Source organism: Ascaphus truei, chromosome 17, assembly GCF_040206685.1.
Source record: "Ascaphus truei isolate aAscTru1 chromosome 17, aAscTru1.hap1, whole genome shotgun sequence".
NCBI classification, from domain to species: Eukaryota; Metazoa; Chordata; class Amphibia; order Anura; family Ascaphidae; genus Ascaphus; species Ascaphus truei.
The window spans coordinates 10,117,379-10,142,710 of record NC_134499.1 but is presented as its reverse complement, the minus strand read 5'-3'; the positions used below and the strand labels follow the sequence as shown (position 1 = coordinate 10,142,710).

General features: G+C 49.6%; 1 protein-coding gene across 2 annotated transcripts in view; it reads left to right on the top strand.

Annotated features, from left to right (window-relative positions):
- Nucleotides 1-22,503, top strand: part of XPNPEP3 (X-prolyl aminopeptidase 3) — a 34,699-nt gene extending 12,196 nt beyond the window's left edge. The window contains exons 4-10 of one of the 2 annotated variants that reach the window (XM_075573878.1): nucleotides 8,870-9,072; nucleotides 11,279-11,341; nucleotides 11,745-11,858; nucleotides 17,983-18,068; nucleotides 18,776-18,959; nucleotides 20,829-20,949; nucleotides 22,041-22,503. In XM_075573878.1, coding sequence (XP_075429993.1) covers nucleotides 8,870-9,072; nucleotides 11,279-11,341; nucleotides 11,745-11,858; nucleotides 17,983-18,068; nucleotides 18,776-18,959; nucleotides 20,829-20,949; nucleotides 22,041-22,207 — 938 coding nt within the window. In that variant the 3' untranslated portion in view covers nucleotides 22,208-22,503. The remainder of the gene's footprint in view (nucleotides 1-8,869; nucleotides 9,073-11,278; nucleotides 11,342-11,744; nucleotides 11,859-17,982; nucleotides 18,069-18,775; nucleotides 18,960-20,828; nucleotides 20,950-22,040) is intronic. The other variant, XM_075573879.1, reaches the window with a different exon arrangement.
- Nucleotides 22,504-25,332: the final 2,829 nt, after the last annotated feature.

The following is a 25,332-nucleotide window of genomic DNA, read 5'->3' as shown; positions in this document are numbered from 1 at the left end:
CCCCTTCTCTCTGCTACCTCACTTTCTTCCCTTCCTCTGAACCTACTTATAACACTTCCTTTCTCCGTTCTTCTCCAGCGCCTCCCGCCCTCTTACGTTACATACTTTGCTTTTCTGACTTGCTTAATTCCACCTTCGCTCGTTCTGTGTTTTTGCTCTTAGTCTCACTCTCTTAAAATAGCCTGTTCCCTTCTAATTCTTTAACCCAAACTCTGTCTCCCATCACTTCTTGTTTTCATCATCCTCTCTGAATACCCTTTCTTCTATGCTTGCAATCTATATGAGGCCTTCTCTAAATTATCAAACAGCGTCTTTAACGCTTCTTTGTGTCCTGGCTGCAGGGCCCGCTAGTGTCCGCCTGTCTCCGCCTGTATTCCCGTCTTTTTTTGCAGCGCTCCGCTCCTTCTGGAGGTGTTCCTCTGCGTCCGGCGCTCGTCTGTGACACATCCTCTCTGTCGGGCCGCTACTTCCGCCTTCTCCAAGATGGCCGCCGATAAACTTCCTTTTCTTGATGACGTATATCCGTTCGCCGCCATCTTGGATTGCGACTCTGTACCAGACGGAAGCAGGTTCTCCCGCTCTCCTCGCTTGACCTTCTCTTCCGTTTCTTTGCGTTTCAGCCTGGCTCTTCGTTTGCCATCGTGCCATCGCCATTTTACATCAGCCGCCATGTTCCAGCCACAAGGTGAGGGGGGCCCAAAACATGCCACATGGCGGGGTAGTCATCTCTTTTGCCCTTGGACAGTCTCTGAGTCTACCACTGTGGAGGGATTTCGTTTTGTCGGATAGTTAATTTTCTTGGCATATCAACAGGTAACTGTGTAACCGAAAAACTGTTAAACTTGATAACTTTACTGTAACTTTTTCTACCAAAGATGTCCACATTTATTGTTTCATCCTTTATCTGATCTTGAAGTTTGCGGGATTCCAACTGATGTCCAGGTAGGATCTGGCGCCGCTGCCTCCTCTGCTTCATTGTTGGTGTTCTCTTTTAGTCCCAACTTGAGCAAAAATGCTGTGCCTTCTTCTGGCTCCCTCATGGATATTGCTTTCCCATTTCGGATCACCATGAGCCCGAATGGGAAGGTCCATCGATACCTTATGGCTTTGTCACGCAGCACTTTCGTTATTGGCATTAGGCTCCTCCGCCTCGCTAGCGTGGTCGTGGAAATATCTTGGTATATAGCTTGGCGCACACCTTCAAACTCCACCGAAGGCAAAGCTCTTGTTTTTTGTAGTACAGCCTCTCTGGTGCTGTAATAGTGCAGCCGCACTATGATATCTCTGGGCTGTTCTGAGGTCAGTGGTCTAGCTCGCAGGGCTCTGTGGCATCTGTCCATTTCCAGCTTATTCTTTGGATTTTCAGGGAAAAGGCTTTCCATCCATTTAGATACAAAATCCTCGCAGTCTTCAATTGCTTCAGTGATGCCTCTAATTCTGATATTGTTTCGCCTGTCCCTATTTTCTGCGTCCTCCTGTCGCTCTCTGATTTCGTTAATTTGTTGTTGTAGGTCCCGTGTCTTCTTTTCATTCCTTTTGGCCGACTTTGTTGTGAGATCTAGCTCTGTCTCTATTTTTCCTGTCCTCTCCCCCAGTCCACTGTCCTCCTTTTTTAATTCTTTTATTTCTGCTTGAAGAAGCGTCTTCAGGTCAGTATGTAATCTTTTAAAATCGCATCTCCGTACTGGCAGTAGTTCCTGACCATCGCCATCCCCCTCTTCCCCTTCGTCCTCTGCTTTAGAGCCTGTGTTGGAGATCGTGGCCATTTCTGCAGCCGCAGCACTTGCTCTTGATCCTCTGAAATATTCAGGTAGCCCCTTCTTCCTCTGGGTTTTATTTGGTTTCTTAGACATCCTTGAGCCTTAATGTCTGTGATGATGTTGTTTTTAAACTGATTGCTGTAAAATTGAGGGTTTTATATCCGTTATCTGTGGAGCGGGGCTCAGAGCTGTCTGGTTACACAACCACGCTCGGTCACCGCGCATGCACCTCTCGTACCTGCCATCTTTAAATGAAAAGACACCTCGCTCTGTTCTTGTGTACTCAACAAAGCCCACAACAGTTTGGTCGGTCATGGGCTGAAACCATTTTTTGTTTTCATTATTTTTATTCTACCCACTTGTATGTTGAATATCCACTGATTTCAGCTCTTTTTGTAACGGAAAACATCTTGGGCTGTGGGGCAGATACGGCAGCTGAGCCATTTCTTACCATATCTGGGTCTATGGGGTTCGAAACTCCTAATCCTGCCCCTCTCAGTATGGTTTCTTCCAGGCCTCTTTAAACTTTCCTATTTTTTGGGGATATACTTGACCAATGCCCAGGTATGTTTGGGTGAGACTGTCCACTCATTGGGTTCAGACGCATGTCAACAGCTTGTCCTGTATATCTCTTCCTATCCTAGTGGCCAAATGGAATTGAATCTGGATGGAGGTCTCCTTCCTCTGGGTGCATGTTTGGATCCTGGATCCCATATGGGGGACTGGGTGGGGATAGCTGCTAAAGAGAGAGATTGGCGTAATCTGGTTTCTATATTATATTGGGGTACAGGAAGCAGCAGTGTTGCAGCAGCTGAACGAGCGAAGGTTTGCTGCTCTTTGGGGAGCTTTCTAAAGCAGTGAATTTGTAGTAGAACACGGGCGCGTCTCTCTCGCGTACCCCCAAAATCCGTGCACACTGTAGATGGCATCTTGCGGGTCAGTGGGGTCAGCTGTTTGGCCAAACTGGCCGAGGGTTATTCTTGAGTCGGCTATTCTTGCATGTCAGCTGTTTTGACTTCTGGTATTTCTTGGTCACTCAAGGACAGCTGGTCATCAGCTATTTCTCAGCCTTTGGATATTAACCCCTTTGTACTCAGTAATACACAGACTGCATGTTCTGTGTAAAAGTCCAAATCCTGTGGGTCTGTGTATAAGGTTCTACATCTACAGTATAGACACACACACACTATAGAGAAGATTTTATATAGCAGGGTATTTTGAATCTAGTACATCTATATGTGTGTTTATATACATACTAGCTGATATACCCGGCGTTGAGATAGTGACTGGGTGCGTGGGTGGGTTTGTGACTGGGTTTTAGTGACTTTAGTGACTTTTAGTGACTGGGTGGGTAGGATAGTGACTGGGTGGGTGGGTTAGTGACTGGGTGGGTGGGTTAGTGACTGGGTGGGTGGGTTAGTGACTGGGTGGGTGGGTTAGTGACTGGGTGGGTGGGTTAGTGACTGGGTGAGTGGGTTAGTGACTGGGTGGGTGGGTTAGTGACTGGGTGGGTTAGTGACTGGGTGGCCACCTTCAGATCGTTAATCTTGTGGCCAGAGTCAGAGAAATGTTCACTGACAGGACCGTCTCTTGTTCCGCGTGTGATGCTGTGGCGATGCAGGTTCATTCTCTTGTTTAGCCCCTGCCCCGTCTCACCTATGTAGTAGCAGCCCCCTGGGGGGGAGAGGGGAAGAGGAGGTAGGAAGAGGTGGATTAAGGCGCCGGCAGCCTTACACGTCCCCAAGCAGCCACCGTAACTCCCCTGCTCTTCAATAAGCAGCCTCACTTCCCCCCGCCATCCCCGATCCGCCAGCCCCGCTCCAATCACGCCCCCCCCCCCGCCAGCCCCGCTCCGATGCCAGCCCCGCTGCACTCACCCCCCTGCCAGCCCCGCTCCAATCACCCCCCATGTCAGCCCCGCTCCGATGCCAGCCCCGCTCCAATCACCCCCCCCCCCCCCGCCAGCCCCGCTCTGAAACCCCCCCCCCCCCCAGCCTCGCTCCGATCTCAGAAGCCGACACCAAAGGTAGGGAGAGGAGGGGGGGGGGGGTGCAGTGTGCTTGGAGTGTGTGTGTGTGTGTGTGTGTGTGTGTGTGTGTGTGTGTGTGTGTGTGTGTGTGTGTGTGTGTGTGTGTGTGTGTGTGTGTGTGTGTGGAGTGTGTAAAAAGAAAAAAAACGGCGCCTTACAAGTCCATATGTATGAGTCTTTAAAGTCCAAAAAATTGAAGGAAGTGTCCAAAATTCTTCTAATCCTGTACTTCCAGGGGATTAGATGGTGATATGGCCGAGCGTTCCGTGATATGTGAATTAAACACAAAAAAAGGTCATAGTGCAACAATGCTGACAAATAGACATAAAACAGACAGTAGCACACGAGACACTGACAAATGACTAACAAGACATACAATACATAACAGATAAGACAAAATTGGCAAGGCTGAAAATATGAAAAAAGCTAATTTAATACAAACTGTAGAAAGGATGGGCGTCTCACGCCCCCTAGTGGCGCTTCTCAATGCAGGCCGAGTATGATCATGTTTCAGTAGGAGTTGCACCGCTTCCTTCTTCTTGGAAAATGTAATACAAATAAAAAACAATAAAATTGCTAATATGCGGGTGACTGTGAGAACGCTGGTCCGGTAGGTTAAAACCAGGACCCTACTCACAAGATGTTGGACGTAAACAGGCACTAATATTGACCGCGGTGAGGTATCAGCTTGTCCTCTGGTGCCACTGGAGTGTTCGTGGATGCACTCCAGTGCTGTCCCGCGTTCCTGGGGCGGATGCTGCGACACTGGGGGGCGGAACTTGTGGTAGAAGCCTATTCCTGCTTGATGGTGCGATGTGAGCCTGTCGCGCTGCTCACGTCAGTCCCGTCGAGTGTAGTTATGTACTCTGACCCTACGCGTTTCGTGCGCTTGCGCGTCACTTCTTCAGGGGATGTCGTGTGTGCAGTGTTGTGAGTGTGTGCTGTGCAGTGTATGCAGTGTGCTGTGAGTGTATGCAGTGTGGTGTGAGTGTATGCAGTGTGCTGTGAGTGTATGCAGTGTGCTGTGAGTGTATGCAGTGTGCTGTGAGTGTGTGCTGTGAGTGTGTGCAGTGTGCTGTGAGTGTGTGCATGTGAGCAGTGTGATGTGAGTGTGTGCAGTGTGCTGTGAGTGTATTCAGTGTGCAGTGAGTGTATGCAGTGTGCTTTGTGCAGTGATTGTGTGCAGTGTGCTGTGAGTGTGTGCAGTGTGCTGTGAGTGTGTGCAGTGTGTGCTGGTGCTGTGAGTGTGCTGTGAGTGTATGAAGTGTGCCGTGTATACAGTGTATGAAGTGTGCAGTGTGCAAAAAATTTTTTTTTAATTAAAAATGTAATAATTTTTTTTTTATTTGGGGTCCATGCTCAAACCGCATTATAGCGGATAGCGCTATAACGGGGTTGAGCTTTATATATATATATATATATATATATATATATATATATATATATATACCCTATTTCCTCGATTCTAAGACGCCATCGATTCTAAGACGCACCCTTGATTTAATAAAAAAAATTGTGGAAAAAAAAACCCCAATATATTAAATGTGCAGATTTTTTTTTTTTTTAAGCAAACAGTAGCATACATTTATCTGCACTAGAGAGAGGCAGACACAGAATGGGGAGAGAGAGAGACAGTATCGGATGAGCAGAGAGAGAATGGATGGGGGGAGGAAGGAGAGAAAGGAGGGAAGGGGGGGAGAGAAAGGAGGGAAGGGGGGAGAGAAAGGAGGGAAGGGGGGGAGAGAAAGGAGGGAAGGGGGGGAAAGGAGGGAAGGGGGGGGGAAAGGAGGGAAGGAGGTGGGAAAGGGGGGAAGGGGGGGAGAAAGGAGGGAAGGGGGGGAGAAAAGGGGGGAGAAAGGAGGGAATGGAGGGATGGGGGTAGAAGGGGATGGGGGAGAAGGGGATGGGGGAGAAGGGGATGGGGAGAAGGGGATGGGGAAGAATGGAGACAGTGGAGGGGAGGGAGACAGTGGAGGGGAGGAGGGGAGGGAGACAGTGGAGGGGAGGGGGGAGGGAGACAGTGGAGGGGAGGGGGGAGGGAGACAGTGGAGGGGAGGGGGGAGGGTAACAGTGGATGGGGAGGGTGGGAGGGAGACAGTGGATGGGGAGGGTGGGAGGGAGACAGTGGATGGGGAGGGTGGGAGGGCTACAGTGGATGGGGAGGGTGGGAGGGAGACAGTGGATGGGGAGGGTGGGAGGGAGACAGTGGATGGGGAGGGTGGGAGGGAGACAGTGGATGGGGAGGGTGGGAGGGAGACAGTGGATGGGGAGGGTGGGAGGGAGACAGTGGATGGGGAGGGAGGGAGGGAGACAGTGGATGGGGAGGGAGACAGTGGATGGGGAGGGTGGGAGGGAGACAGTGGATGGGGAGGGTGGGAGGGAGACAGTGGATGGGGAGGGTGGGAGGGAGACAGTGGATGGGGAGGGTGGGAGGGAGACAGTGGATGGGGAGGGTGGGAGGGAGACAGTGGATGGGGAGGGAGGGAGACAGTGGATGGGGAGGGTGGGAGGGAGACAGTGGATGGGGAGGGAGGGAGACAGTGGATGGGGAGGGTGGGAGGGAGACAGTGGATGGGGAGGGTGGGAGGGAGACAGTGGATGGGGAGGGTGGGAGGGAGACAGTGGATGGGGAGGGGGGAGGGAGACAGTGGAGGGGAGGGGGGGAGGGAGACAGTGGAGGGGAGGGGGGGAGGGAGACAGTGGAGGGGAGGGGGGGAGGGAGACAGTGGTGGGGAGGGGGGGAGGGAGACAGTGGAGGGGAGGGGGGGAGGGAGACAGTGGAGGGGAGGGGGGGAGGGAGACAGTGGTGGGGAGGGTGACACACATAGACACATACACAAACACAGAGTGACAGGGACACACACACATACACAAACACACACAGAGTCACACAGAGAGAGACACATACACACACACAGAGTGACAGAGACAAACACACACAGAGACACATACACAAACACACACAGAGTAACAGACACACAGAGAGAGACACATACACACACAGAGTGACAGAGAATCACACAGAGAGACACATACACACACACACACACACACACACACACACACACACACACACACACACACACACACACACACACAGAGTGACAGAGAATCACACAGAGAGACACATACACACACAGAGTGACAGAGGATCACACAGAGAGAGAGACACATACACACACAGAGTGACAGAGGATCACACAGAGAGAGAGACACATACACACACAGAGTGACAGAGAATCACACAGAGAGAGACACATACACACACACAGAGTGACAGAGACACACACATACACAGAGACACATACACACACAGAGTGATAGAATCACACACAGAGAGACACATACACACACAGAGTGACAGAGAATCACACAGAGAGAGAGACACATACACACACAGAGTGACAGAGAATCACACAGAGAGAGAGACACATACACACACAGAGTGACAGAGACAAGGGAGGGGTCGGAGGGCTCGTGGGGCTGGCAGCCGAAGCTGTGAGTAGCTGTGAGTAGCAGAGGGGGGGCGGAGGGTTCATGGGGCTGGAAGCTGTGAGTAGTGGAGGGTTCATGGGGCAGGAAGCTGTGAGTAGCAGAGGGGGGGCGGAGGGTTCATGGGGCTGGAAGCTGTGAGTAGCAGAGGGCTGGAAGCTGTGAGTAGCAGAGGGCTGGATGCTGTGAGTAGCAGAGGGCTGGAAGCTGTGAGTAGCAGAGGGCTGGAAGCTGTGAGTAGCAGAGGGCTGGAAGCTGTGAGTAGCAGAGGGCTGGAAGCTGTGAGTAGCAGAGGGCTGGAAGCTGTGAGTAGCAGAGGGCTGGAAGCTGTGAGTAGCAGAGGGCTGGAAGCTGTGAGTAGCAGAGGGCTGGAAGCTGTGAGTAGCAGAGGGCTGGATGCTGTGAGTAGCAGAGGGCTGGAAGCTGTGAGTAGCAGAGGGCTGGATGCTGTGAGTAGCAGAGGGCTGGAAGCTGTGAGTAGCAGAGGGCTGGATGCTGTGAGTAGCAGAGGGCTGGATGCTGTGAGTAGCAGAGGGCTGGAAGCTGTGAGTAGCAGAGGGCTGGAAGCTGTGAGTAGCAGAGGGCTGGATGCTGTGAGTAGCAGAGGGCTGGATGCTGTGAGTAGCAGAGGGCTGGATGCTGTGAGTAGCAGAGGGCTGGAAGCTGTGAGTAGCAGAGGGCTGGAAGCTGTGAGTAGCAGAGGGCTCGAAGCTGTGAGTAGCAGAGGGCTCGTGGGACTGGAAGCTGTGAGTAGCAGAGGGCTCGTGGGACTGGAAGCTGTGAGTAGCAGTCAGGGACGGTCAGCTGGTGGTGCCGCTACAGCCGCACTGCTGTGGGTCGCAGAGGGGGGGCCAGCACTTCAAGCAACCAACTGAGACAAGGGGGAGAGCGGGCGGGGGGGCCGTGGTTCAAGCAGACGGCTACCGCGCTTTTTGTTAAAACGCTGAAAGCTGCACGCCCTCCGTCTGCAGCGCCCCCAAGCAGGTTTTTTTTTTTTTTTTTTTTTAGTACATCGATTCTAAAACGCACCCCTATTTCAGAGATGTGAAATTGGGGAAAAAAGTGCGTCTTAGAATCGAGGAAATACGGTATATATATATATTATATATATACAGTATATATACCAAAAAGCAGCAGCCAGCACTCCAAGCAACAAATGTAAAGTCAAGGTGCATGCTCCATAGAAATCCAAAACCCAACGTTTTGGTCCTGGCAGGACCTTCCTCAGGGGGGTGCCAGGACCGAAACGTTGAGTTTATAGTGTGCTGTTTTGTCACTGCTAATACTTGTCTTTTTGCTATATCTGAGTGTTGCTGCTTTTGTGCCTTCTCATATGGGAAGACAGGGTTTCTATATATATGTGTGTATGTCACTCGCACATTATATATAGATAGATCTATATATGTATAGCAGGGGTTATTGCTGGCGTGTTGTGGTTGCGGTTGATATTCTGCATTACCACTGGCATTAAATCGTATAGAACATCTGTGCTATTCTGCGTTCTAACGCGACGTTCTGCGTTACATCTGTATCTTTATATGTATATGATATAACTCTGGCTTAAAGCCCTGAATTGTTTCCGTCTCAGATGAGGGTGTGACTCTCTGGTACGACGGTGCAAAGCCACCTCATCCCTCTCTGCATTCCGGCTTCCTGCAACCACTGACAGAATCCCGAGTCCGGGGGAAGAACCGGGTGAGGCCCGTACGGAACCTCGTCCAGCACCTGCGGCTGGTCAAGTCCCAGGCTGAGCAGGAGCTGATGAAGACAGCAGGCCGCATCTCCTCTCAGGTAGGGCGTCAGCGCGAGGCAAAGGATTCTGGGATGTGGCAGGTCTTGCTTTCATTCTCCCACTAGGGATAGCAAATGTCCAACAAGGGAAATAAGGGCTCTCTTGTTAACCTTTAGGGGGCCCTAAAGGGGAACATGATTTACGTTGAAGGAGAAAGGGATTTGACCTTGTAAGTATAAGTGCAGTGGGGCTTATAGGCGTGAAAATAAGTCAGTAGCATTAGTTGCATCACACTTTGGTCACTATAATAGAGGAGGAGCGGCTCAGTGAGTAAATACACTGACAATAACACAGAGTGTGAAGCAGGGGAACCTGGCTCAATTCCCGGTGTCGGCTCCTTGTGACCTTGGGCAAGTCACTTTATCTCCCTGTGCATCAGATACCAAAATCATAGATTGTAAGCTCCACGGGGCAGGGACCTGTGCCTGTAACATTCCTATGTGCTGCGTCCCGCGCTCTAACTCTCCATGTATTACTCCCTGGTAAAATATGTTATAAATAAATAAAATAATGTTGTCATTATGACGCGATTTGAGAAAAGCGCTATATGAAATCAAGATGTTATTAGTATTATTAGTATTAATAGTATTATTATTATGTGCATCAAATACCAAAGTAAATATCGGGAGGAGGCAGTGATGAGAGAGACACGGAGACAGGAGGAATATGGAAGTGCTCACTGTGTAGGGCTAGTGCATATATGGAAATGCTTTATACTGAAGGCGAGTGGGGAAGAGGAGTAGAGACACCTGGGACAGAGAGGGTGTAGCACTGAGAAGAGGAGCAGGTATGTATGGTGAGAGGAGAGCCGAGACATTAATGGCGCTGGTATCGGTAGTACCTCCAAAAATGACATTGAAATAATAAAACAATACGTACCATACATGCGTATAGATATGTACAAATATTTCCCGCAAGCTGCGCTTTCACAATAAGAGGTTTTATTTATAATGGCATTAGGGTTTTCTTCTCAACTTGACATGAATGAATAGCGGGGTCCATTTTAAATTCCCGATGTGAACAGTGATTTATTCATCAGTCTCCGGCCTTTTTGATGTTTATGCATTAACCGCGGCCGCGTGGATAAGACGTCCCAGCAGTGAGGGGCGTGGCACATTCTCAGGCCATTAACCGCGGCCGCGTGGATATGGCGTCCCAGCAGTGAGGGGCGTGGCACATTCTCAGGCCATTAACCGCGGCCGCGTGGATTAGACGTCCCAGCAGGAGGGGCGTGGCACATTCTCAGGCCATTACCGCGTGGATTAGACGTCCCAGCAGTGAGGGGCGTGGCACATTCTCAGGCCATTAACCGCGGCCGCGTGGTAAGACGTCCCAGCAGTGAGGGCCGTGGCACATTCTCAGGCCATTACCGCAGCTACGTGGGTAAGACGTCCCAGCAGTGAGGGGCCGTGGCACATTCTCAGGCCATTAACCGCGGCCGCGTGGATATGGCGTCCCAGCAGTGAGGGCGTGGCACATTCTCAGGCCATTAACCGTGGCCGCGTGGATTAGACGTCCCAGCAGTGAGGGGCGTGGCACATTCACAGGCCATTACCACGGCCGCGTGGATAAGACGTCCCAGCAGTGAGGGGCGTGGCACATTCTCAGGCCATTAACCGCGGCCGCGTGGATATGGCGTCCCAACAGTGAGGGGCGTGGCACATTCACAGGCCATTAACCACGGCCGCGTGGATAAGACGTCCCAGCAGTGAGGGGCGTGGCACATTCTCAGGCCATTAACCGCGGCCGCGTGGATATGGCGTCCCAGCAGTGAGGGGCGTGGCACATTCTCAGGCCATTAACCGCGGCCGCATGGGTAAGACGTCCCAGCAGTGAGGGGCGTGGCACATTCTCAGGCCATTAACCGCAGCCATGTGGGTAAGACGTCCAGCAGTGAGGGGCGTGGCACATTCTCAGGCCATTAACCGCGGCCGCGTGGATAAGACGTCCCAGCAGTGAGGGGCGTGGCACATTCTCAGGCCATTAACCGCGGCCGCGTGGATTAGACGTCCCAGCAGTGAGGGGCGTGGCACATTCTCAGGCCATTAACCGCGGCCGCGTGGATTAGACGTCCCAGCAGTGAGGGGCGTGGCACATTCTCAGGCCATTAACCGCGGCCGCGTGGATTAGACGTCCCAGCAGGGAGGGGCGTGGCACATTCTCAGGCCACGTCACCCGGTCACTAGTTCTGTTTGTCTCTCCCAGGCGTTTATACAGACGATGCGCAGTAGCATAAGCCCGGTGGATGAAGCCTTCATATACGCCAAGGTAAGAAGGGATTGCTGTCTAAAGAAAGGAGCCTGCAACCCCTTCAGTTCCAGAGGGGCCCACAACATAGATTGAAGCGAGTACCATATAGTGCTATAAGGAGGGACAGGAGCGCCATTGTGTAACCAACTGGTATATTTAGGGATGTATACCCTTCTGGTATAGGGGAGGATTGGGAGGTACCTTTGTATAACACACTGATATATTTAGGGGTGGGGTATTATGTCTGCTTAACACCCCAATCCCAAGATGTGTGTATTATCTGTGTATAACACACTGGTATAGGTACAGGTGGGTTGTTACCTCTGTATAACACACTGGTATATGTATAGATGGGGTGAATAGGTACAGATGGATTTTTTACCCCTGTATAATACACATGCCCTTCTCTTCCCTGCTTCAGTTTGACTTTGAGTGCCGGGCCCGCGGTGCTGATATTCTCGCTTACCCCCCTGTGGTTGCCGGCGGTAACAGGTCCAACACCCTGCACTATGTTAAGAACAATCAGATAGTCCGGTCAGTGCACTGTGTGTGTGTGTGTGTGTGTGTGTGTGTGTGTGTGTGTGTGTGTGTGAGAGAGACGTGTTAGGGCTGTTACTGGGTTTGTGTGTGTGTGTGAGACGTGTTAGGGCTGTGACTGGGTTTGTGTGTGTGTGTGTGTGTGTGTGTGTGTGTGTGTGTGTGTGTGTGTGTGTGTGTGTGTGTGTGTGTGTGTGTGTGTGTGTGTGAGACGTGTTAGGGCTGTGACTGGGTTTGTGTGTGTGTGTGAGACGTGTTAGGGCTGTGACTGGGTTTGTGTGTGTGTGTGTGAGACATGTTAGGGCTGTGACTGGGTTTGTGTGTGTGTGTGTGTGAGACGTGTTAGGGCTGTGACTGGGTTTGTGTGTGTGTGAGACGTGTTAGGGCTGTGACTGGGTTTGTGTGTGTGAGACGTGTTAGGGCTGTGACTGGGTTTGTGTGTGTGTGAGACGTGTTAGGGCTGTTACTGGGTTTGTGTGTGTGTGTGAGACGTGTTAGGGCAGTGACTGGGTTTATGTGTGTGTGTGAGACGTGTTAGGGCTGTGACTGGGTTTATGTGTGTGTGTGTGTGTGTGTGAGACGTGTTAGGGCTGTGACTGTGTGTGTGTGTGTGTGTGTGTGTGTGTGTGTGTGTGTGTGTGTGTGTGTGTGTGTGTGTGTGTGTGTGTGTGTGTGTGTGTGTGTGTGTGAGACGTGTTAGGGCTGTGACTTGGTTTGTGTGTGTGTGTGTGAGACGTGTTAGGGCTGTGACTGGGTTTGTGTTTGTGTGTGTGAGACGTGTTAGGGCTGTGACTGGGTTTATGTGTGTGTGTGTGAGACGTGTTAGGGCTGTGACTGTGTGTGTGTGTGTGTGTGTGTGTGTGTGTGTGTGTGTGTGTGTGTGTGTGTGTGTGTGTGTGTGTGTGTGTGTGTGTGAGACGTGTTAGGGCTGTGACTGGGTTTGTGTGTGTGTGTGTGTGTGTGTGTGTGTGTGTGTGTGTGTGTGTGTGTGTGTGTGTGTGTGAGACGTGTTAGGGCTGTGACTGGGTTTGTGTGTGTGTGTGTGTGAGACGTGTTAGGGCTGTGACTGGGTTTGTGTTTGTGTGTGTGAGACGTGTTAGGGCTGTGACTGTGTGTGTGTGTGTGTGTGTGTGTGTGTGTGTGTGTGTGTGTGTGTGTGTGTGTGACGTGTTAGGGCTGTGACTGGGTGCGTGTGTGTGTGAGACGTGTTAGGGCTGTGACTGGGTTTGTGTGTGTGTGTGTGTGTGTGTGTGTGTGTGTGAGACGTGTTAGGGCTGTGACTGGGTTTGTGTGTGTGTGTGACATGTTAGGGCTGTGACTGGGGGGGGGGGGGGGGGGTGTGTGTGTGTGTGTGTGTGTGTGTGTGTGTGTGTGTGTGTGTGTGTGACGTGTTAAGGCTGTGACTGGGTGTGTGTGTGTGTGTGTATATGTGGATAATTGATCATTGGAAGTGCAAGGACCACTCCCTAACGAAGTTGGTGCTCAGTGGGAAACATACGGGGTAAACTTTGTTGCTGGAGTGTTGAGATACGTAATGAATAAAGACACAAGGAAATGTTACTGCTTTTGCCGCTCCCCTTGAATGTGTTGGTAATAGCAATGTCAATGTAAACAGGACAACTGGCCAATGTGGAACAGCACACTTTCAGTGTGCATAACTCACGGCTTGTACAATCAGACCAGAGCACCAATTGTGGGGAGAAGGTAAATGAACGCTAAGCCAGCTCCGTAGCGTCAGGCTGCATCGAGAGCCATACACACATACTGTGTGTGTGTGTGTGTGTGTGTGTGTGTGTGTGTGTGTATATATATATATATATATATATATATATATATATATATATATATATATATATACATACATACATACATACATACATACATACATACATACATACACAGAGAGAGAGAAATACAACTGTATGCTCATCTGCATGTCTTAGACAGGTCTGCAACCCCGCCTTTTACCATTATCACCCAGCACACAGCACTTCCACTGCAGCAAGGGATTCTGGGAAATGACATGCAAATGCACACACAGTGCCACCTTTTGCTTCAAAACCTATAGGGGAACCATGTTGAATGGTTTTGAAGCAAAAGGGTTGTGCATATATATATATATACCTATCGTCATGTGAAAAAGAAAGTACGCCCTCTTCGAATTCTATGGTTTTTCATATCAGGGCATAATAACAATCATCTGTTCCTTAGCAGGTTTAAAAATTAGGTAAATACAACCTCAGATGAACAACAACACATGACATATTACACGGTGTCATGATTTATTTAACACAAATAAAGCCAAAATGAAGAAGCCATGTGTGAAAAACAAAGTACACTTTATGATTCAATAGCTTGTAGAACCACCTTTAGCAGCAATAACTTGAAGTAATCGTTTTCTGTATGACTTTATCTCTCACATCGTTGTGGAGGAATTTTGACCCACTCTTCTTTACAACGTTGCTTCAGTTCATTGAGGTTTGTGGGCATTTGTTTATGCACAGCTCTCTAAAGGTCCAGCCACAGCATTTCAATCGGGTTGAGGTCTGGACTTTGACTGGGCCATTGCAACACCTTGATTCTTTTCTTTTTCAGCCATTATGTTGTAGATTTGCTGGTGTGCTTGGGATCATTGTCCTGTTGCATGACCCAATTTCAGCCAAGCTTTAGCTGTCGGACAGATGGCCTCACATTTGACTCTAGAATACTTTGGTATACAGAGGAGTTCATGGTCGACTCAAGACTGCAAGGTTCGCAGGTCCTGTGGCTGCAAAACAAGCCCAAATCATCACCCCTCTACCACCGTGCTTGACAGTTGGTATGAGCTGTTTGTGCTGATATGCTGGGTTTGGTTTTCGCCAAACGTGGCACTGTGCATTATGGCCAAACATCTCCACTTTGGTCTCGTCTGTCCAAAGGACATTGTTCCAGAAGTCTTGTGGTTTGTTCAGATGCAACTTTGAAAACCTAAGCCGTGCTGCCATGTTCTTTTTAGAGAGATGAGGCTTTCTCCTGGCAACCCTTCCAAACAAACTATACTTGTTCTGTCTTTTTCTAATTGTACTGTCATTAACTTTAACATTTAACATGCTAACTGAGGCCTGTAGAGTCTGAGATGTAACTCTTGGGTATTTTGCAATTTGTCTGAGCATTGCACGGTCTGACCTTGGGGTGAATTTGCTGGGACGTCCACTCCTGGGAAGATTGGCAACTGTCTTGAATGTTTTCCACTTTTGAATAATCTTTCTCACTATAGAATGATGGACTTTAAATTGTTTGGAAATGGCCTTATAAACCTTAGACGACAGAGAAGCCCAATGCTACATCCAACATGACAAAAATACACAGTAAAATACTTATATATTCCTTATAAACCTTCCCAGATTGATGGGCAGCAACAATTGCTTCTCTAAGATCATTGCTGATGTCTTTCCTCCTTGGCATTGTGTTAACACACACCTGAATGCTCCAGACCAGCAAACTGCTAAAACTTCGGCTTTTATAGAGGTGGTCACACTTGCTGATGATCAATTAATCAAGGGCATTTGATTAGCAGCACCTGTCTGCTACTTAGCAGCTTAATTCCTATGGAAGCAGTAAGGGTGTACTTAGTTTTTCACACATAGCTTCTCCATTTTGGCTTTATTTTTGTTAAATAAATCATGACACGGTGTAATATGTCATGTGTTGTTGCTCATCTGAGGTTGTATTTACCTAATTTTTAGACCTGCTAAGGAACAGATGATTGTTATTATGCCCTGATATGTAAAACCATAGAATTCAAAGAGGGTGTACTTTCTTTTTCACATGACTGTATATACTGTTTTTGCCCGAAATCAGGAGACAGCACTCAGGTAATGTAGATATAAAGTATGTATTGATGGTAAAAGAAGGCACAATATACCAACGTTTTGGCCCCAAACGGGACCTTTCTCAAGGAAGTGTACTTCCTGTATCTAGTACGTGTGTGTGTGTGTGTGTGTCTGTGTCTCACACGTGTTAGGGCTGTGACTGGGTCTCTGTGTGGGACAGTTGTGAGATGGCTGTGTCTGTCACTTGGGATGTGTGTGAGAGGCCTTTGGGACACTGGGTGTATGTGACAATTGGCTGTGACTGTGCCCATAATTATCTCACAGTAACACTTTATATTAACTATCCTACTGAGATTATCCGTTCTTACTGGTCTCCCACCCTCTCTCTCTCTCCCACCCTCTCTCTCTCTCTCTCTCTCTCCCACCCTCTCTCTCTCTCTCTCTCTCCCACCCTCTCTCTCTCTCTCTCTCTCTCTCTCTCTCTCTCTCTCTCTCTCTTTCTCTCTCTCCCACCCTCTCTCTCTCTCTCTCTCTCTCTCTCTCTGTCCCACCCTCTCTCTCTCCCCCTCTCTGTCCCACCCTCTCTCTCTGTCCCACCCTCTCTCTCTCTGTCCCACCCTCTCTCTCTCTGTCCCACCCTCTCTCTCTCTGTCCCACCCTCTCTCTCTCTCCCACCCTCTTTCTCTCTCCCACCCTCTCTCTCTCTCCCACCCTCTCTCTCTCTCCCACCCTCTCTCTCTCTCCCACCCTCTCTCTCTCTCTCTCTCTCTCTCCCACCCTCTCTCTCTCTCCCACCCTCTCTCTCTATCCCACCCTCTCTCTCTATCCCACCCTCTCTCTCTCTCTCCCACCCTCTCTCTCTCCTACCCTCGCTCCAACCCTTTCTCTCCCACCCTCTCCCTCTCCCACCCGCTCTCCCTCTCTCTCCCACCCGCTCTCTTTCTCCCACCGCTCTCTCTCTCTCCCACCCGCTCTCTCTCTCTCCCACCTGCTCTCTCTCTCTCTCTCTCTCGCACCCACCTGCTTTCCTGCTCTCTCTCTCTCCCACCCGCTCTCTCTCTCTCTCTCCCACCCGATCTCTCTCTCTCCCACCCGCTGTCTCTCTCTCCCACCCGGTGCCTCTCTCTCCCACCCGCTGTCTCTCTCTCTCTCTCTCTCTCCCATCCGCTCTCTCTCTCTCCCACCCTCTCTCTCTATCTCTTCCACCCTCTCTCTCTCTCTCTCCCACCCTCTCTCTCTCTTCCACCCTCTCTCTCTCTTCCACCCTCTCTCTCTCTTCCACCCTCTCTCTATCCCACCCTCTCTCTCTCTCCCACCCTCTCTCTCTCTCCCACCCTCTCTCTCTCCTACCCTCTCTCCCACCCTCTCTCCCACCCTCTCTCTCCCGCCCTCTCCCACCCTCTCTCCCTCTCCCTCTCTCTCCCACCCGCTCTCTTTCTCCCACCGCTCTCTCTCTCTCCCACCCGCTCTCTCTCTCCCACCCGCTCTCTCTCTCTCTCTCCCACCCGCTCTCTCTCCCACCCGCTCTCTCTCTCTCCCACCCGATCTCTCTCTCTCCCACCCGCTGTCTCTCTCTCCCACCCGCTGTCTCTCTCTCTCTCTCTCCCATCCGCTCTCTCTCGCTCTCTCCCACCCGCTCTCTCTCTCTCTCCCACCCGCTCTCTCTCTCTCTCCCACCCGCTCTCTCTCTCTCCCACCCGCTCTCTCTCTCTCTCCCACCCGCTCTCGCTCTCTCTCCCACCCTCTCTCTCTCTCTCTCCCACCCTCTCTCTCTCTCTCTCTCTCTCTCTCCCACCCTCTCTCTCACCTCACCCACCCCTCTATCTCACCTCACCCACCCCTCTCTCCACCTACCCCTCTCTCTCCACCTACCCCTCCCTCTCTGTCCCTCTCTTCCTCTCCCCCTCCCTGTCTCCCTCCTTCCCTCTCCCATCTTTCGCCCTTTCCCTATTTCTCCCTCTTATCCCTCTGTCTCTCTCCCTCCTTCTCGCTTTCCCTCCCTCCTCTCCCCCTCCCTCCTTCTCTCACTCATCTCTCTCCCTCTCTCTTACTCCTCTCTCTCACTCCTCCCTCCTCTCTCCTTTCTCTCTCCCTCCTTTCTCCCTCCCTCCTTTTTGTGTCTTCCTCCCCCTCCCTCTCTCCCTCCCCTCCTTCTCTCTCTCTCCCTCCCTCCTTCTCTCTCCCTCCCTCCTTCTCTCTCTCTCTCCCTCCCTCCTCTCTCTCTCTCTCCCTCCCTCCTTCTCTCTCCCCCTCCCTCCTCTCCCTCCCTACTTCTCTCTCTCCCACCTTCTCTTTCTCCACCTCTTGCAGCCCGGGGAGCTGGTTCTCATGGATGGCGGCTGCGAGGCGTCCGGTTACGTCAGCGACATCACGCGCACGTGGCCGGTGAGCGGGCGGTGAGTAATGTGATGAGATACTCGGGAAGGACCCAGAATCCCAGCTCTTTCTGATTCTCTGTCGCAGGCATATAGGAGACCGGTCTCTCTGGGGACAGAAGCGTTGAGCATTGTATTAGCTGCTCGTACACCATCCTACCATATTATTTGCCTTAGGATATAGAGACTTGCAGAAGTAGGACTGGTCTAGAATGATGCAGTGTAATTGCAGGACATGTGATCAGCCTTATCCTAGCTCAGGTATAGATGTGAAGGGAACCCCCTCTGTGGGAGAGAAGATCAGGACGGAGCTGTATCTATCGGGGGTTTAGTGGGACAAAGGTCATAGTATGTGAGAGACTAGACACCCGAATACAGAGAGCTTCAGGGCACAGATCTGTGCGGTATTAGGGTAGGTGGTCACTGGGATTCAGTGAGTTAAAGGGTCAGGATGTGGTGGTCAGATAGTACAGATAATGTGGACCTGCTGTGGTCAGAGTTAGGCTGAGGTTTTTTGTTATGTAGGATAAATATTAGAGGTTGATGGGGGGGAGCGGTATATGGAGATACAGTTCAGGGAAAAGGAGGTCTTCTTGGGACAAGGTTTGGGACAAGGAGGTCTGGATCAGGAAACTTCTGGTTCTTATGGCCACAGGACCAAGAGACACAACATGTCACTGTAGCCACAGCTGTGACCCTCATTCTTCTCCCCACCCCTGGACTTGCAGATTCTCATCCGCCCAGGAGGAGCTGTACCAGGCCGTCCTGGACGTGCAGAAGTCTTGCTTAAGCCTGTGCTTCCTGGGCACGAGTCTGGAGAACATCTACAGCCACATGCTGACTCAGATTGCAAGGAAACTCAAGGACCTGAGGATCGTGCAGAGAGGCTGCAGTGACAGCCAACTTTTTAAGGTACTCCTCTCCAGCATGGAAATACCAGGGATATGGCCTGAAGCAGTCAGTGCATGTGGGTTTGTTTTTACAAAAGGATCCTCCATAGTGTAGGGCAGAGGTGCACAAACCTTTTCCTCTGCGCTCCCCCCCCTGCTCTTCCTCCCCCGCTCTCCCTCCCCCTTCCTCCTTGTGTCTTACTTCACCCCCCCCACCCCCCCTCTCCCCTCAATACAACATTCAGTACCAGGACCACACACTTCTGATGATGACGTGGTGTTGGTTGTTGTCTAAGCGTCTGTTTTCTGATGAGGATGTTGGTGGTGGGGGACTACTGTACTTTCATTTCATTTTGTTACTTTTAAATATTCAATATATTGGCAATGTAGTCCTATTTCCTGAGTATTTCTAGCAGCACTAGTGCCACTAATTGTGGCGTTGCCGTGGGTTCCTGCTTCCCACGTAGGGATCATCATCATCATCACTGCCTTCACTCCCCATACTACCACTTAGATTAGTAATAGCTGCTGATGCACCAATAATTACACCATGACCACCTTCAGACTCAAAGTGGCTTCCCATTCCCCACCCCTGCATGTTCAGTTTGTACACCACCACAAGCTGTGTCCTCAACAACACGTTTATCATCATCTTGTAGCTTGTCCATCTCTTCCTCAATCCATCCCTCAACTATTCCTTATTTCTCAACCTCATCTGGGACAGATGCTTTAAAGAGAAGAGCAAGAGTGGGGGGGAGGGGGGGTCAACTCCAGTCCTCAAGGGTCATGTTTTTAGGATATCCCTGCTTCAGCACAGTCATTGACTGGCTCTTGAGGACTGGAGTTGTCCACTCCTGAGCTAGAGCGTAGTATCCAGCTTCCTGATCCTCCTTGCACATTGTACTGAGGAAGATGTATCGGACTCCGTGTCGGACGCAGACCTTTCCTTTAGGTACTGGTACAGGTGCTGGTGCCTTGCACACACAGAGCCTGTTGTGACTGTCCACAATCAGAAAAATAATCCTCCTCCTCCTCCCTGTCACCCAGAACACGTGTGCTTAGTTTGGCTTGGATGACTACTCTCTGGAAGCCAATGAACAAAGAAGCCCCAGTCCTCATCCAGTATTGCAAATGATTTGTTCATTTCAACATGTTTTTCTTATAAGTATGAGTCATTTAGCTGATCTTTTGGCCAAAACATGTTATTCTGCGACCACATCAAGGTAGAGTCTCTTACTCTCTGTATATCACAACCACCATCTAGTTTCTATTGACCACCTTTTCTTGCCCGCTGGTGGTGTGTGTTTGTCCTCCCGGCCTAGTGATGAGGACTATGTTGGCGTTGGAACCAGCCTTTCTGTTTTATTTCTTTTTGTGCTAGAAAGCTGCTGGGCGTCACGTATAATTTCTGCTGTTTGTATCGTACCTTCTACTTTTTTCTCTTTGTAGCACACACGTTTTTTTTCCGGGTAGGGACCGTGGCGGTGGACTCCACCACGCCAGTGCCATCTTCTGCCATTTTTTTTATTCCAATAACAATCTAGCAGCACAGATGCACTGTGCGCACACTGTCCTACCCCGAGCTCCCTCGCCATTGCAGAAGTACATGGTGTGCGAGTCCTATTTCTAGTATCACCAAATCACCATTATGAATCGTGACTGTACAACTTTTGGCAATGGGCTACTCTGCACTACCAAAAATTGCCATTGGCTGAGCCTAGTGACTCTACGTGTGGGCGAATCAGCCACGAATCCGGAGTAGGCCTCAGCTTGTGGTGAATAAAAATGCTGCATGGTTGGTGACCTCACGCGGACGGTTCGCACGTCTCTACTGTGCAGATAGAAACCGCCAGGTCCGGCCTCTGTGTGACCCCTGTGCTCTCCCCCGCAGGCTGCTCGCACTTACTGCCCTCACCACGTCGGGCACTACCTGGGCATGGACGTCCATGACACGCCTGATGTGTCCAGGTCTCTGCCTCTGCAACCGGGCATGGTGATCACCATAGAGCCAGGTAAATGGCCACGCTTGCTGGGTGACCTTACGCTGGCTCAATGACCTCACGCTGGCTCAATGACCTCACTCTAGCTCAATGACCTCACGCTGGCTCAATGACCTCACGCTTGCTGGGTGACCTCACTCTGGCTCAATGACCTCACTCTGGCTCAGTGATTGCACGCTGGCTCAGATACTAGGATTAGTGGTGCCCATCATCCCCCAGTATGTGATAAGTGTCCCATGCGAAAGGGGAATGAGATGTAACCATTGTTACTCCCTGGAACAAATACCTTAAACCTTTCGCTGTCAGAGGGACCCGCAACACATTGCAATAGGCAGCAGGGTGTCTGTGTTTCAGGGTGTGTGTACGCACATCTGTGTGTGATTCAGTGTGTTAATATGTGGGTGTCAGTGAATTATAGAGGCTGTTCCCCTTATGATGAAAATAGACGAAAGGACTGGGACTTATTTATTTGCAAATATTGGCCCTCCGCTCATTTTCATCTTTTAACGATTCCACCGTAAACAAAAGCTCATAGGTGTTTTTACCATCTGTATCTAATATCTTTTAGGGGCAAGACTTGGGCCGTCCTCAACGTCAGGGGTTCATTTTTTAGCTTTGCTCTGTTGTTTGAAAAGTTGGTTCTGAAGTCGTCATTCGTCAAACAGATAAACAAAAAGCGGATATGCTTCAATTCCGTGTTCCCTGGGAAAAGTAACCAAAGTATTGATATTTCACAGGACCTAGCAGTAAATAAGTAAAACAATGTATGTATGGAAGTTGTGCCTATCTGTTTTACCTAATGATTGCATGAGAATTACTTAACAAACAAAGAACAAAACAATTCAAAGATTGACAAACAGTCTTATCACAAAGAGACATTAGATACAGATGGTAAATCCCTCCAACGCTGCTTCTGTTTACCACGGAAATATAAAAAAAAATAAACATTTACTTTAAAAAAAACTTTTTCTTGTAAAGGTGCGAACCCGCAGCATTTAACCTTTTAAATATGACCGTCTTGATGTCCCTTTGGGCCGAAGAGACTGCCCCTTTAACACTTATGTAATACCTCTAATACTTTATCCCCATTCCTTTGCCGTCAGGTATTTATATTCCCGAGGACGACACTGCAGCTCCTGAAAAATTCAGAGGTCTGGGGATCCGTGTTGAAGATGACGTTGTCATTACAGAAGAATCCCCCATAATCCTCTCTGCTGACTGCCCCAAGGAAATCGATGAGCTGCAGCAGATCTGTGGCCAGGGGCCCTGAGACAAACGGGCACAGGTTGACTAGACGGTGCTAAGCCACAAGCCACCTTTTTACGCCCCGTTCTTGAGCAGTGGGATGCTCGGAAGGGAGCGGCCAGCGGTTGAAGCCCTTTTAAAGAAAGCAGTGGTACCGTGCGCATCTGTCAAAGAGAACGAGGGCTTTTAAAAAAGAAATATATAAATATATTTAATGAAGGTTTCGTAGTCGGAACCAAACGAGTTTGCACAAAAATCTCTGGATTCAGAATGAACTCATTACAAATGCATTAGTTACACTGCAAATTATGTTATTTAGTAAAAAGTAATTAAAAACTAAATATATATATTTTTCTTTTTAATAAACTACTTTTACTTTTAAGGAAGAAACAGAACTGTGAGTTTGTAAGTAAAAAAAAATAGAATGACAAAATGTACTGTTCGTTAAGTAAAAGTAGTGGTACTGTATCCCACTATACTTCAACTCCTGTCTGCAGTGAGAACCGTTATCCCATCTACATGTAGAAAGATCACATTTGCTGCGGTTACTGATTAATACACACACACACACACACCTTCATACACACACACGCACACACACACACACACACACACACACACACACACACAAACACACACTTACGCATATGCACACACTCACTTATACATACATGGAAAAAGGAGGGAGTGAAAGAATGGCACACCGTTGCTTTTAAAAAGAAGTTATCAATATGTTCCTCCTTGGTGCTCACGCTCTGTTGATCCCGGCGTCTCAAAACTGGATCCACGTGGACATGAGCAGGCATTAGTAATAGAGGAAGCACACAGGAGCCTTTGTTTGAGTTAAATAAACTTCACATGTATGGTCTGAAGAAAGGACGGGATAGTCCTGAAACGTTACTATATGTGTATACCTGCTCTGATGCCTTAATACAGCAGAGGTTTATTTAACTCATCCAAATGCTCCTGTGTGCTTCCTCTATTACTAATACCTGCTCACTTATACGTACACACACACACGGCTTGGTGACCGGTGGCACAGCTGGGGAGTGGGGCTCGTCATCGTCCTCTAAGCTGGAGGAAGTTTGCTCCCTGGGCTCAGAGAGGGGACCGTCTTCATCCCCGATCTCGGGCTCTGCCTGGCTAGCCTGCTGCTGGACGTCGTGCCGGACCAGATCTTTAACCATGTCCCATACCCCTCACAGTGCAGGGCGACCAGTGCCCTGGTCCTGGAATTGTAAGCAGAAGCCATTGTCTTGCTGGGGTCTTTTGGATGGATAAACGAGGTACTTGGGGCGTGAGGTGAGTTCTGGCCGTGCCTGGACTCGTTTGCTGTGCGGTCTTGAGGTTCAACACCCACTCAGTGCAGAATACCTTCTGAGTATTCTGACCCTAGTGATCCCACCTCTAACACCAAAACAGTCTGTCATGGAAGACCAGAACTTATCACTGGGATCCAGGCAACAGCCAGGACAAAGCCGTTCAATAAACAGTATTTATTCTAGCCGGAGCCAACAAGCACAGCACAACATCCCAATTAGAGCTTACACGCACCAACACGGGGGAATCCCAGCTACTTTCGAGGAAAAAATGAGTTCCACACTTATTCTTTAGGTGAAAGCAATCTGTCTCGAGATTTTTATTGCGGCAGCTGCAGCAAGAGAGCATTCACATACAGTAAAACCATCTCTGTCTGATCTAACATAAATGAACCGAAGTATAAGCTCTAAACATTTTATTTTATACCCAAAAAAGGGACGGCATGCATAATTTCACAATATCAGTCTATATGACTCCATTGGGCATTCTGCTTCTTTATCTTCTTTCCACATAGTTAGCTACTGGTTGATACATTTTCAATATATTTTAGCAGATTAAGCAAAATAGAAAACTCGTGTGCTTGGTTACCTCATTTCTCCCCCTCCGTTTCTTAAGGCTATCAACGTCCCTCTCCTGATGCGTCAGGAGGGGAGGGGGGTTACTAGATAAGAAGGCGAGAAGCCCAGCTAACAAAGAAATAGTTTCAGCATTCTAAGGTTGCGTCCATAATGAGCGCGTGAGCGTTCACTCGGCGTCCCCGCTCGCCTGCAGCAGGAGAGATTCTGTCCTGCATGCAGAGGCGACAGGGAGGTGTGTCGGGGCGTGGCCGTGACATCACGGAGCTGGTTCTCCCTCATTGGGCGCACCGCTCATGTGACCCGGCCGTCATGCGGGAAATTCAAACTTGGTTGTCACGTGAAGCACCGGTCGCCCCTTCGTGCTTGTGCTCGCACTATACACAAACATATTGGAGTCCTAGTGTTTGTTTTCGTCGCTCGCGCCGTCTACTGCACTATGGACGCAGCCTATTAAGGTGAAGCAGTTGAAAGAAATAAAAACCTTCCTTTACTCACATATGGTCTCACTCTCACCCATAATGCAACATGAAATTAGAAAAATATTATACTTCCATAATCCAACATTTGAGGCTACAAAGCCTCACTGAAACTTTAGACTTGTATTTCCATTAACTCAATTTCTTCCCTTAACCTTGGCTTGCGTATACTGATCTGTGTGGTTGATTTCAAGTGCTGGTTGTTTGAAGTGTGCAGTTAGACCCAGAAGCAGTTTGAACAAGGAAGCGGTTAAACAAGGTATTGTTAATATTTTTAAACTTTATAGTTGATAGAATGAGGATTGAAAATGCCACTCAATGCACATCTTGCCACATGTATCTGCACTTGGAGCAGCTGTTCCAAGGAGCATACCGTTGTGAGAAGTGTGAGTGGGTGGTCTCTTTAGAGTCAGAGATTGCTGATCTGAAGAGGCAACTTGCAATATTGAAGGACATTGGCAATCTTGAAAGGGGTTTAGAGCTCACTGAGCAGGCCCTTGCTTCGACTAGTGGTGCAGATGGTGGCGCCGTTAGTGAGGAGCAGATAGGTAGCTTGGTTGCTGTTGGTGAGGAGCAGGTAGGTAGCTGGGTGACAGTTAGAAGGGGAAGCAGGGGCAATAGGGAGAGGCAGGAGTGGCAAGGCTGGGGGAGATGTCGGGATGTCGTTTCTGAGCTGACATCCCAATAGATTTGCCATGTTGAGTGAAGATATTGGGAGTGTCGGGGCAGGAGTGGCAAGGCTGGGGGAGACTTATTCCTCAAGCAGCCAGGAAATA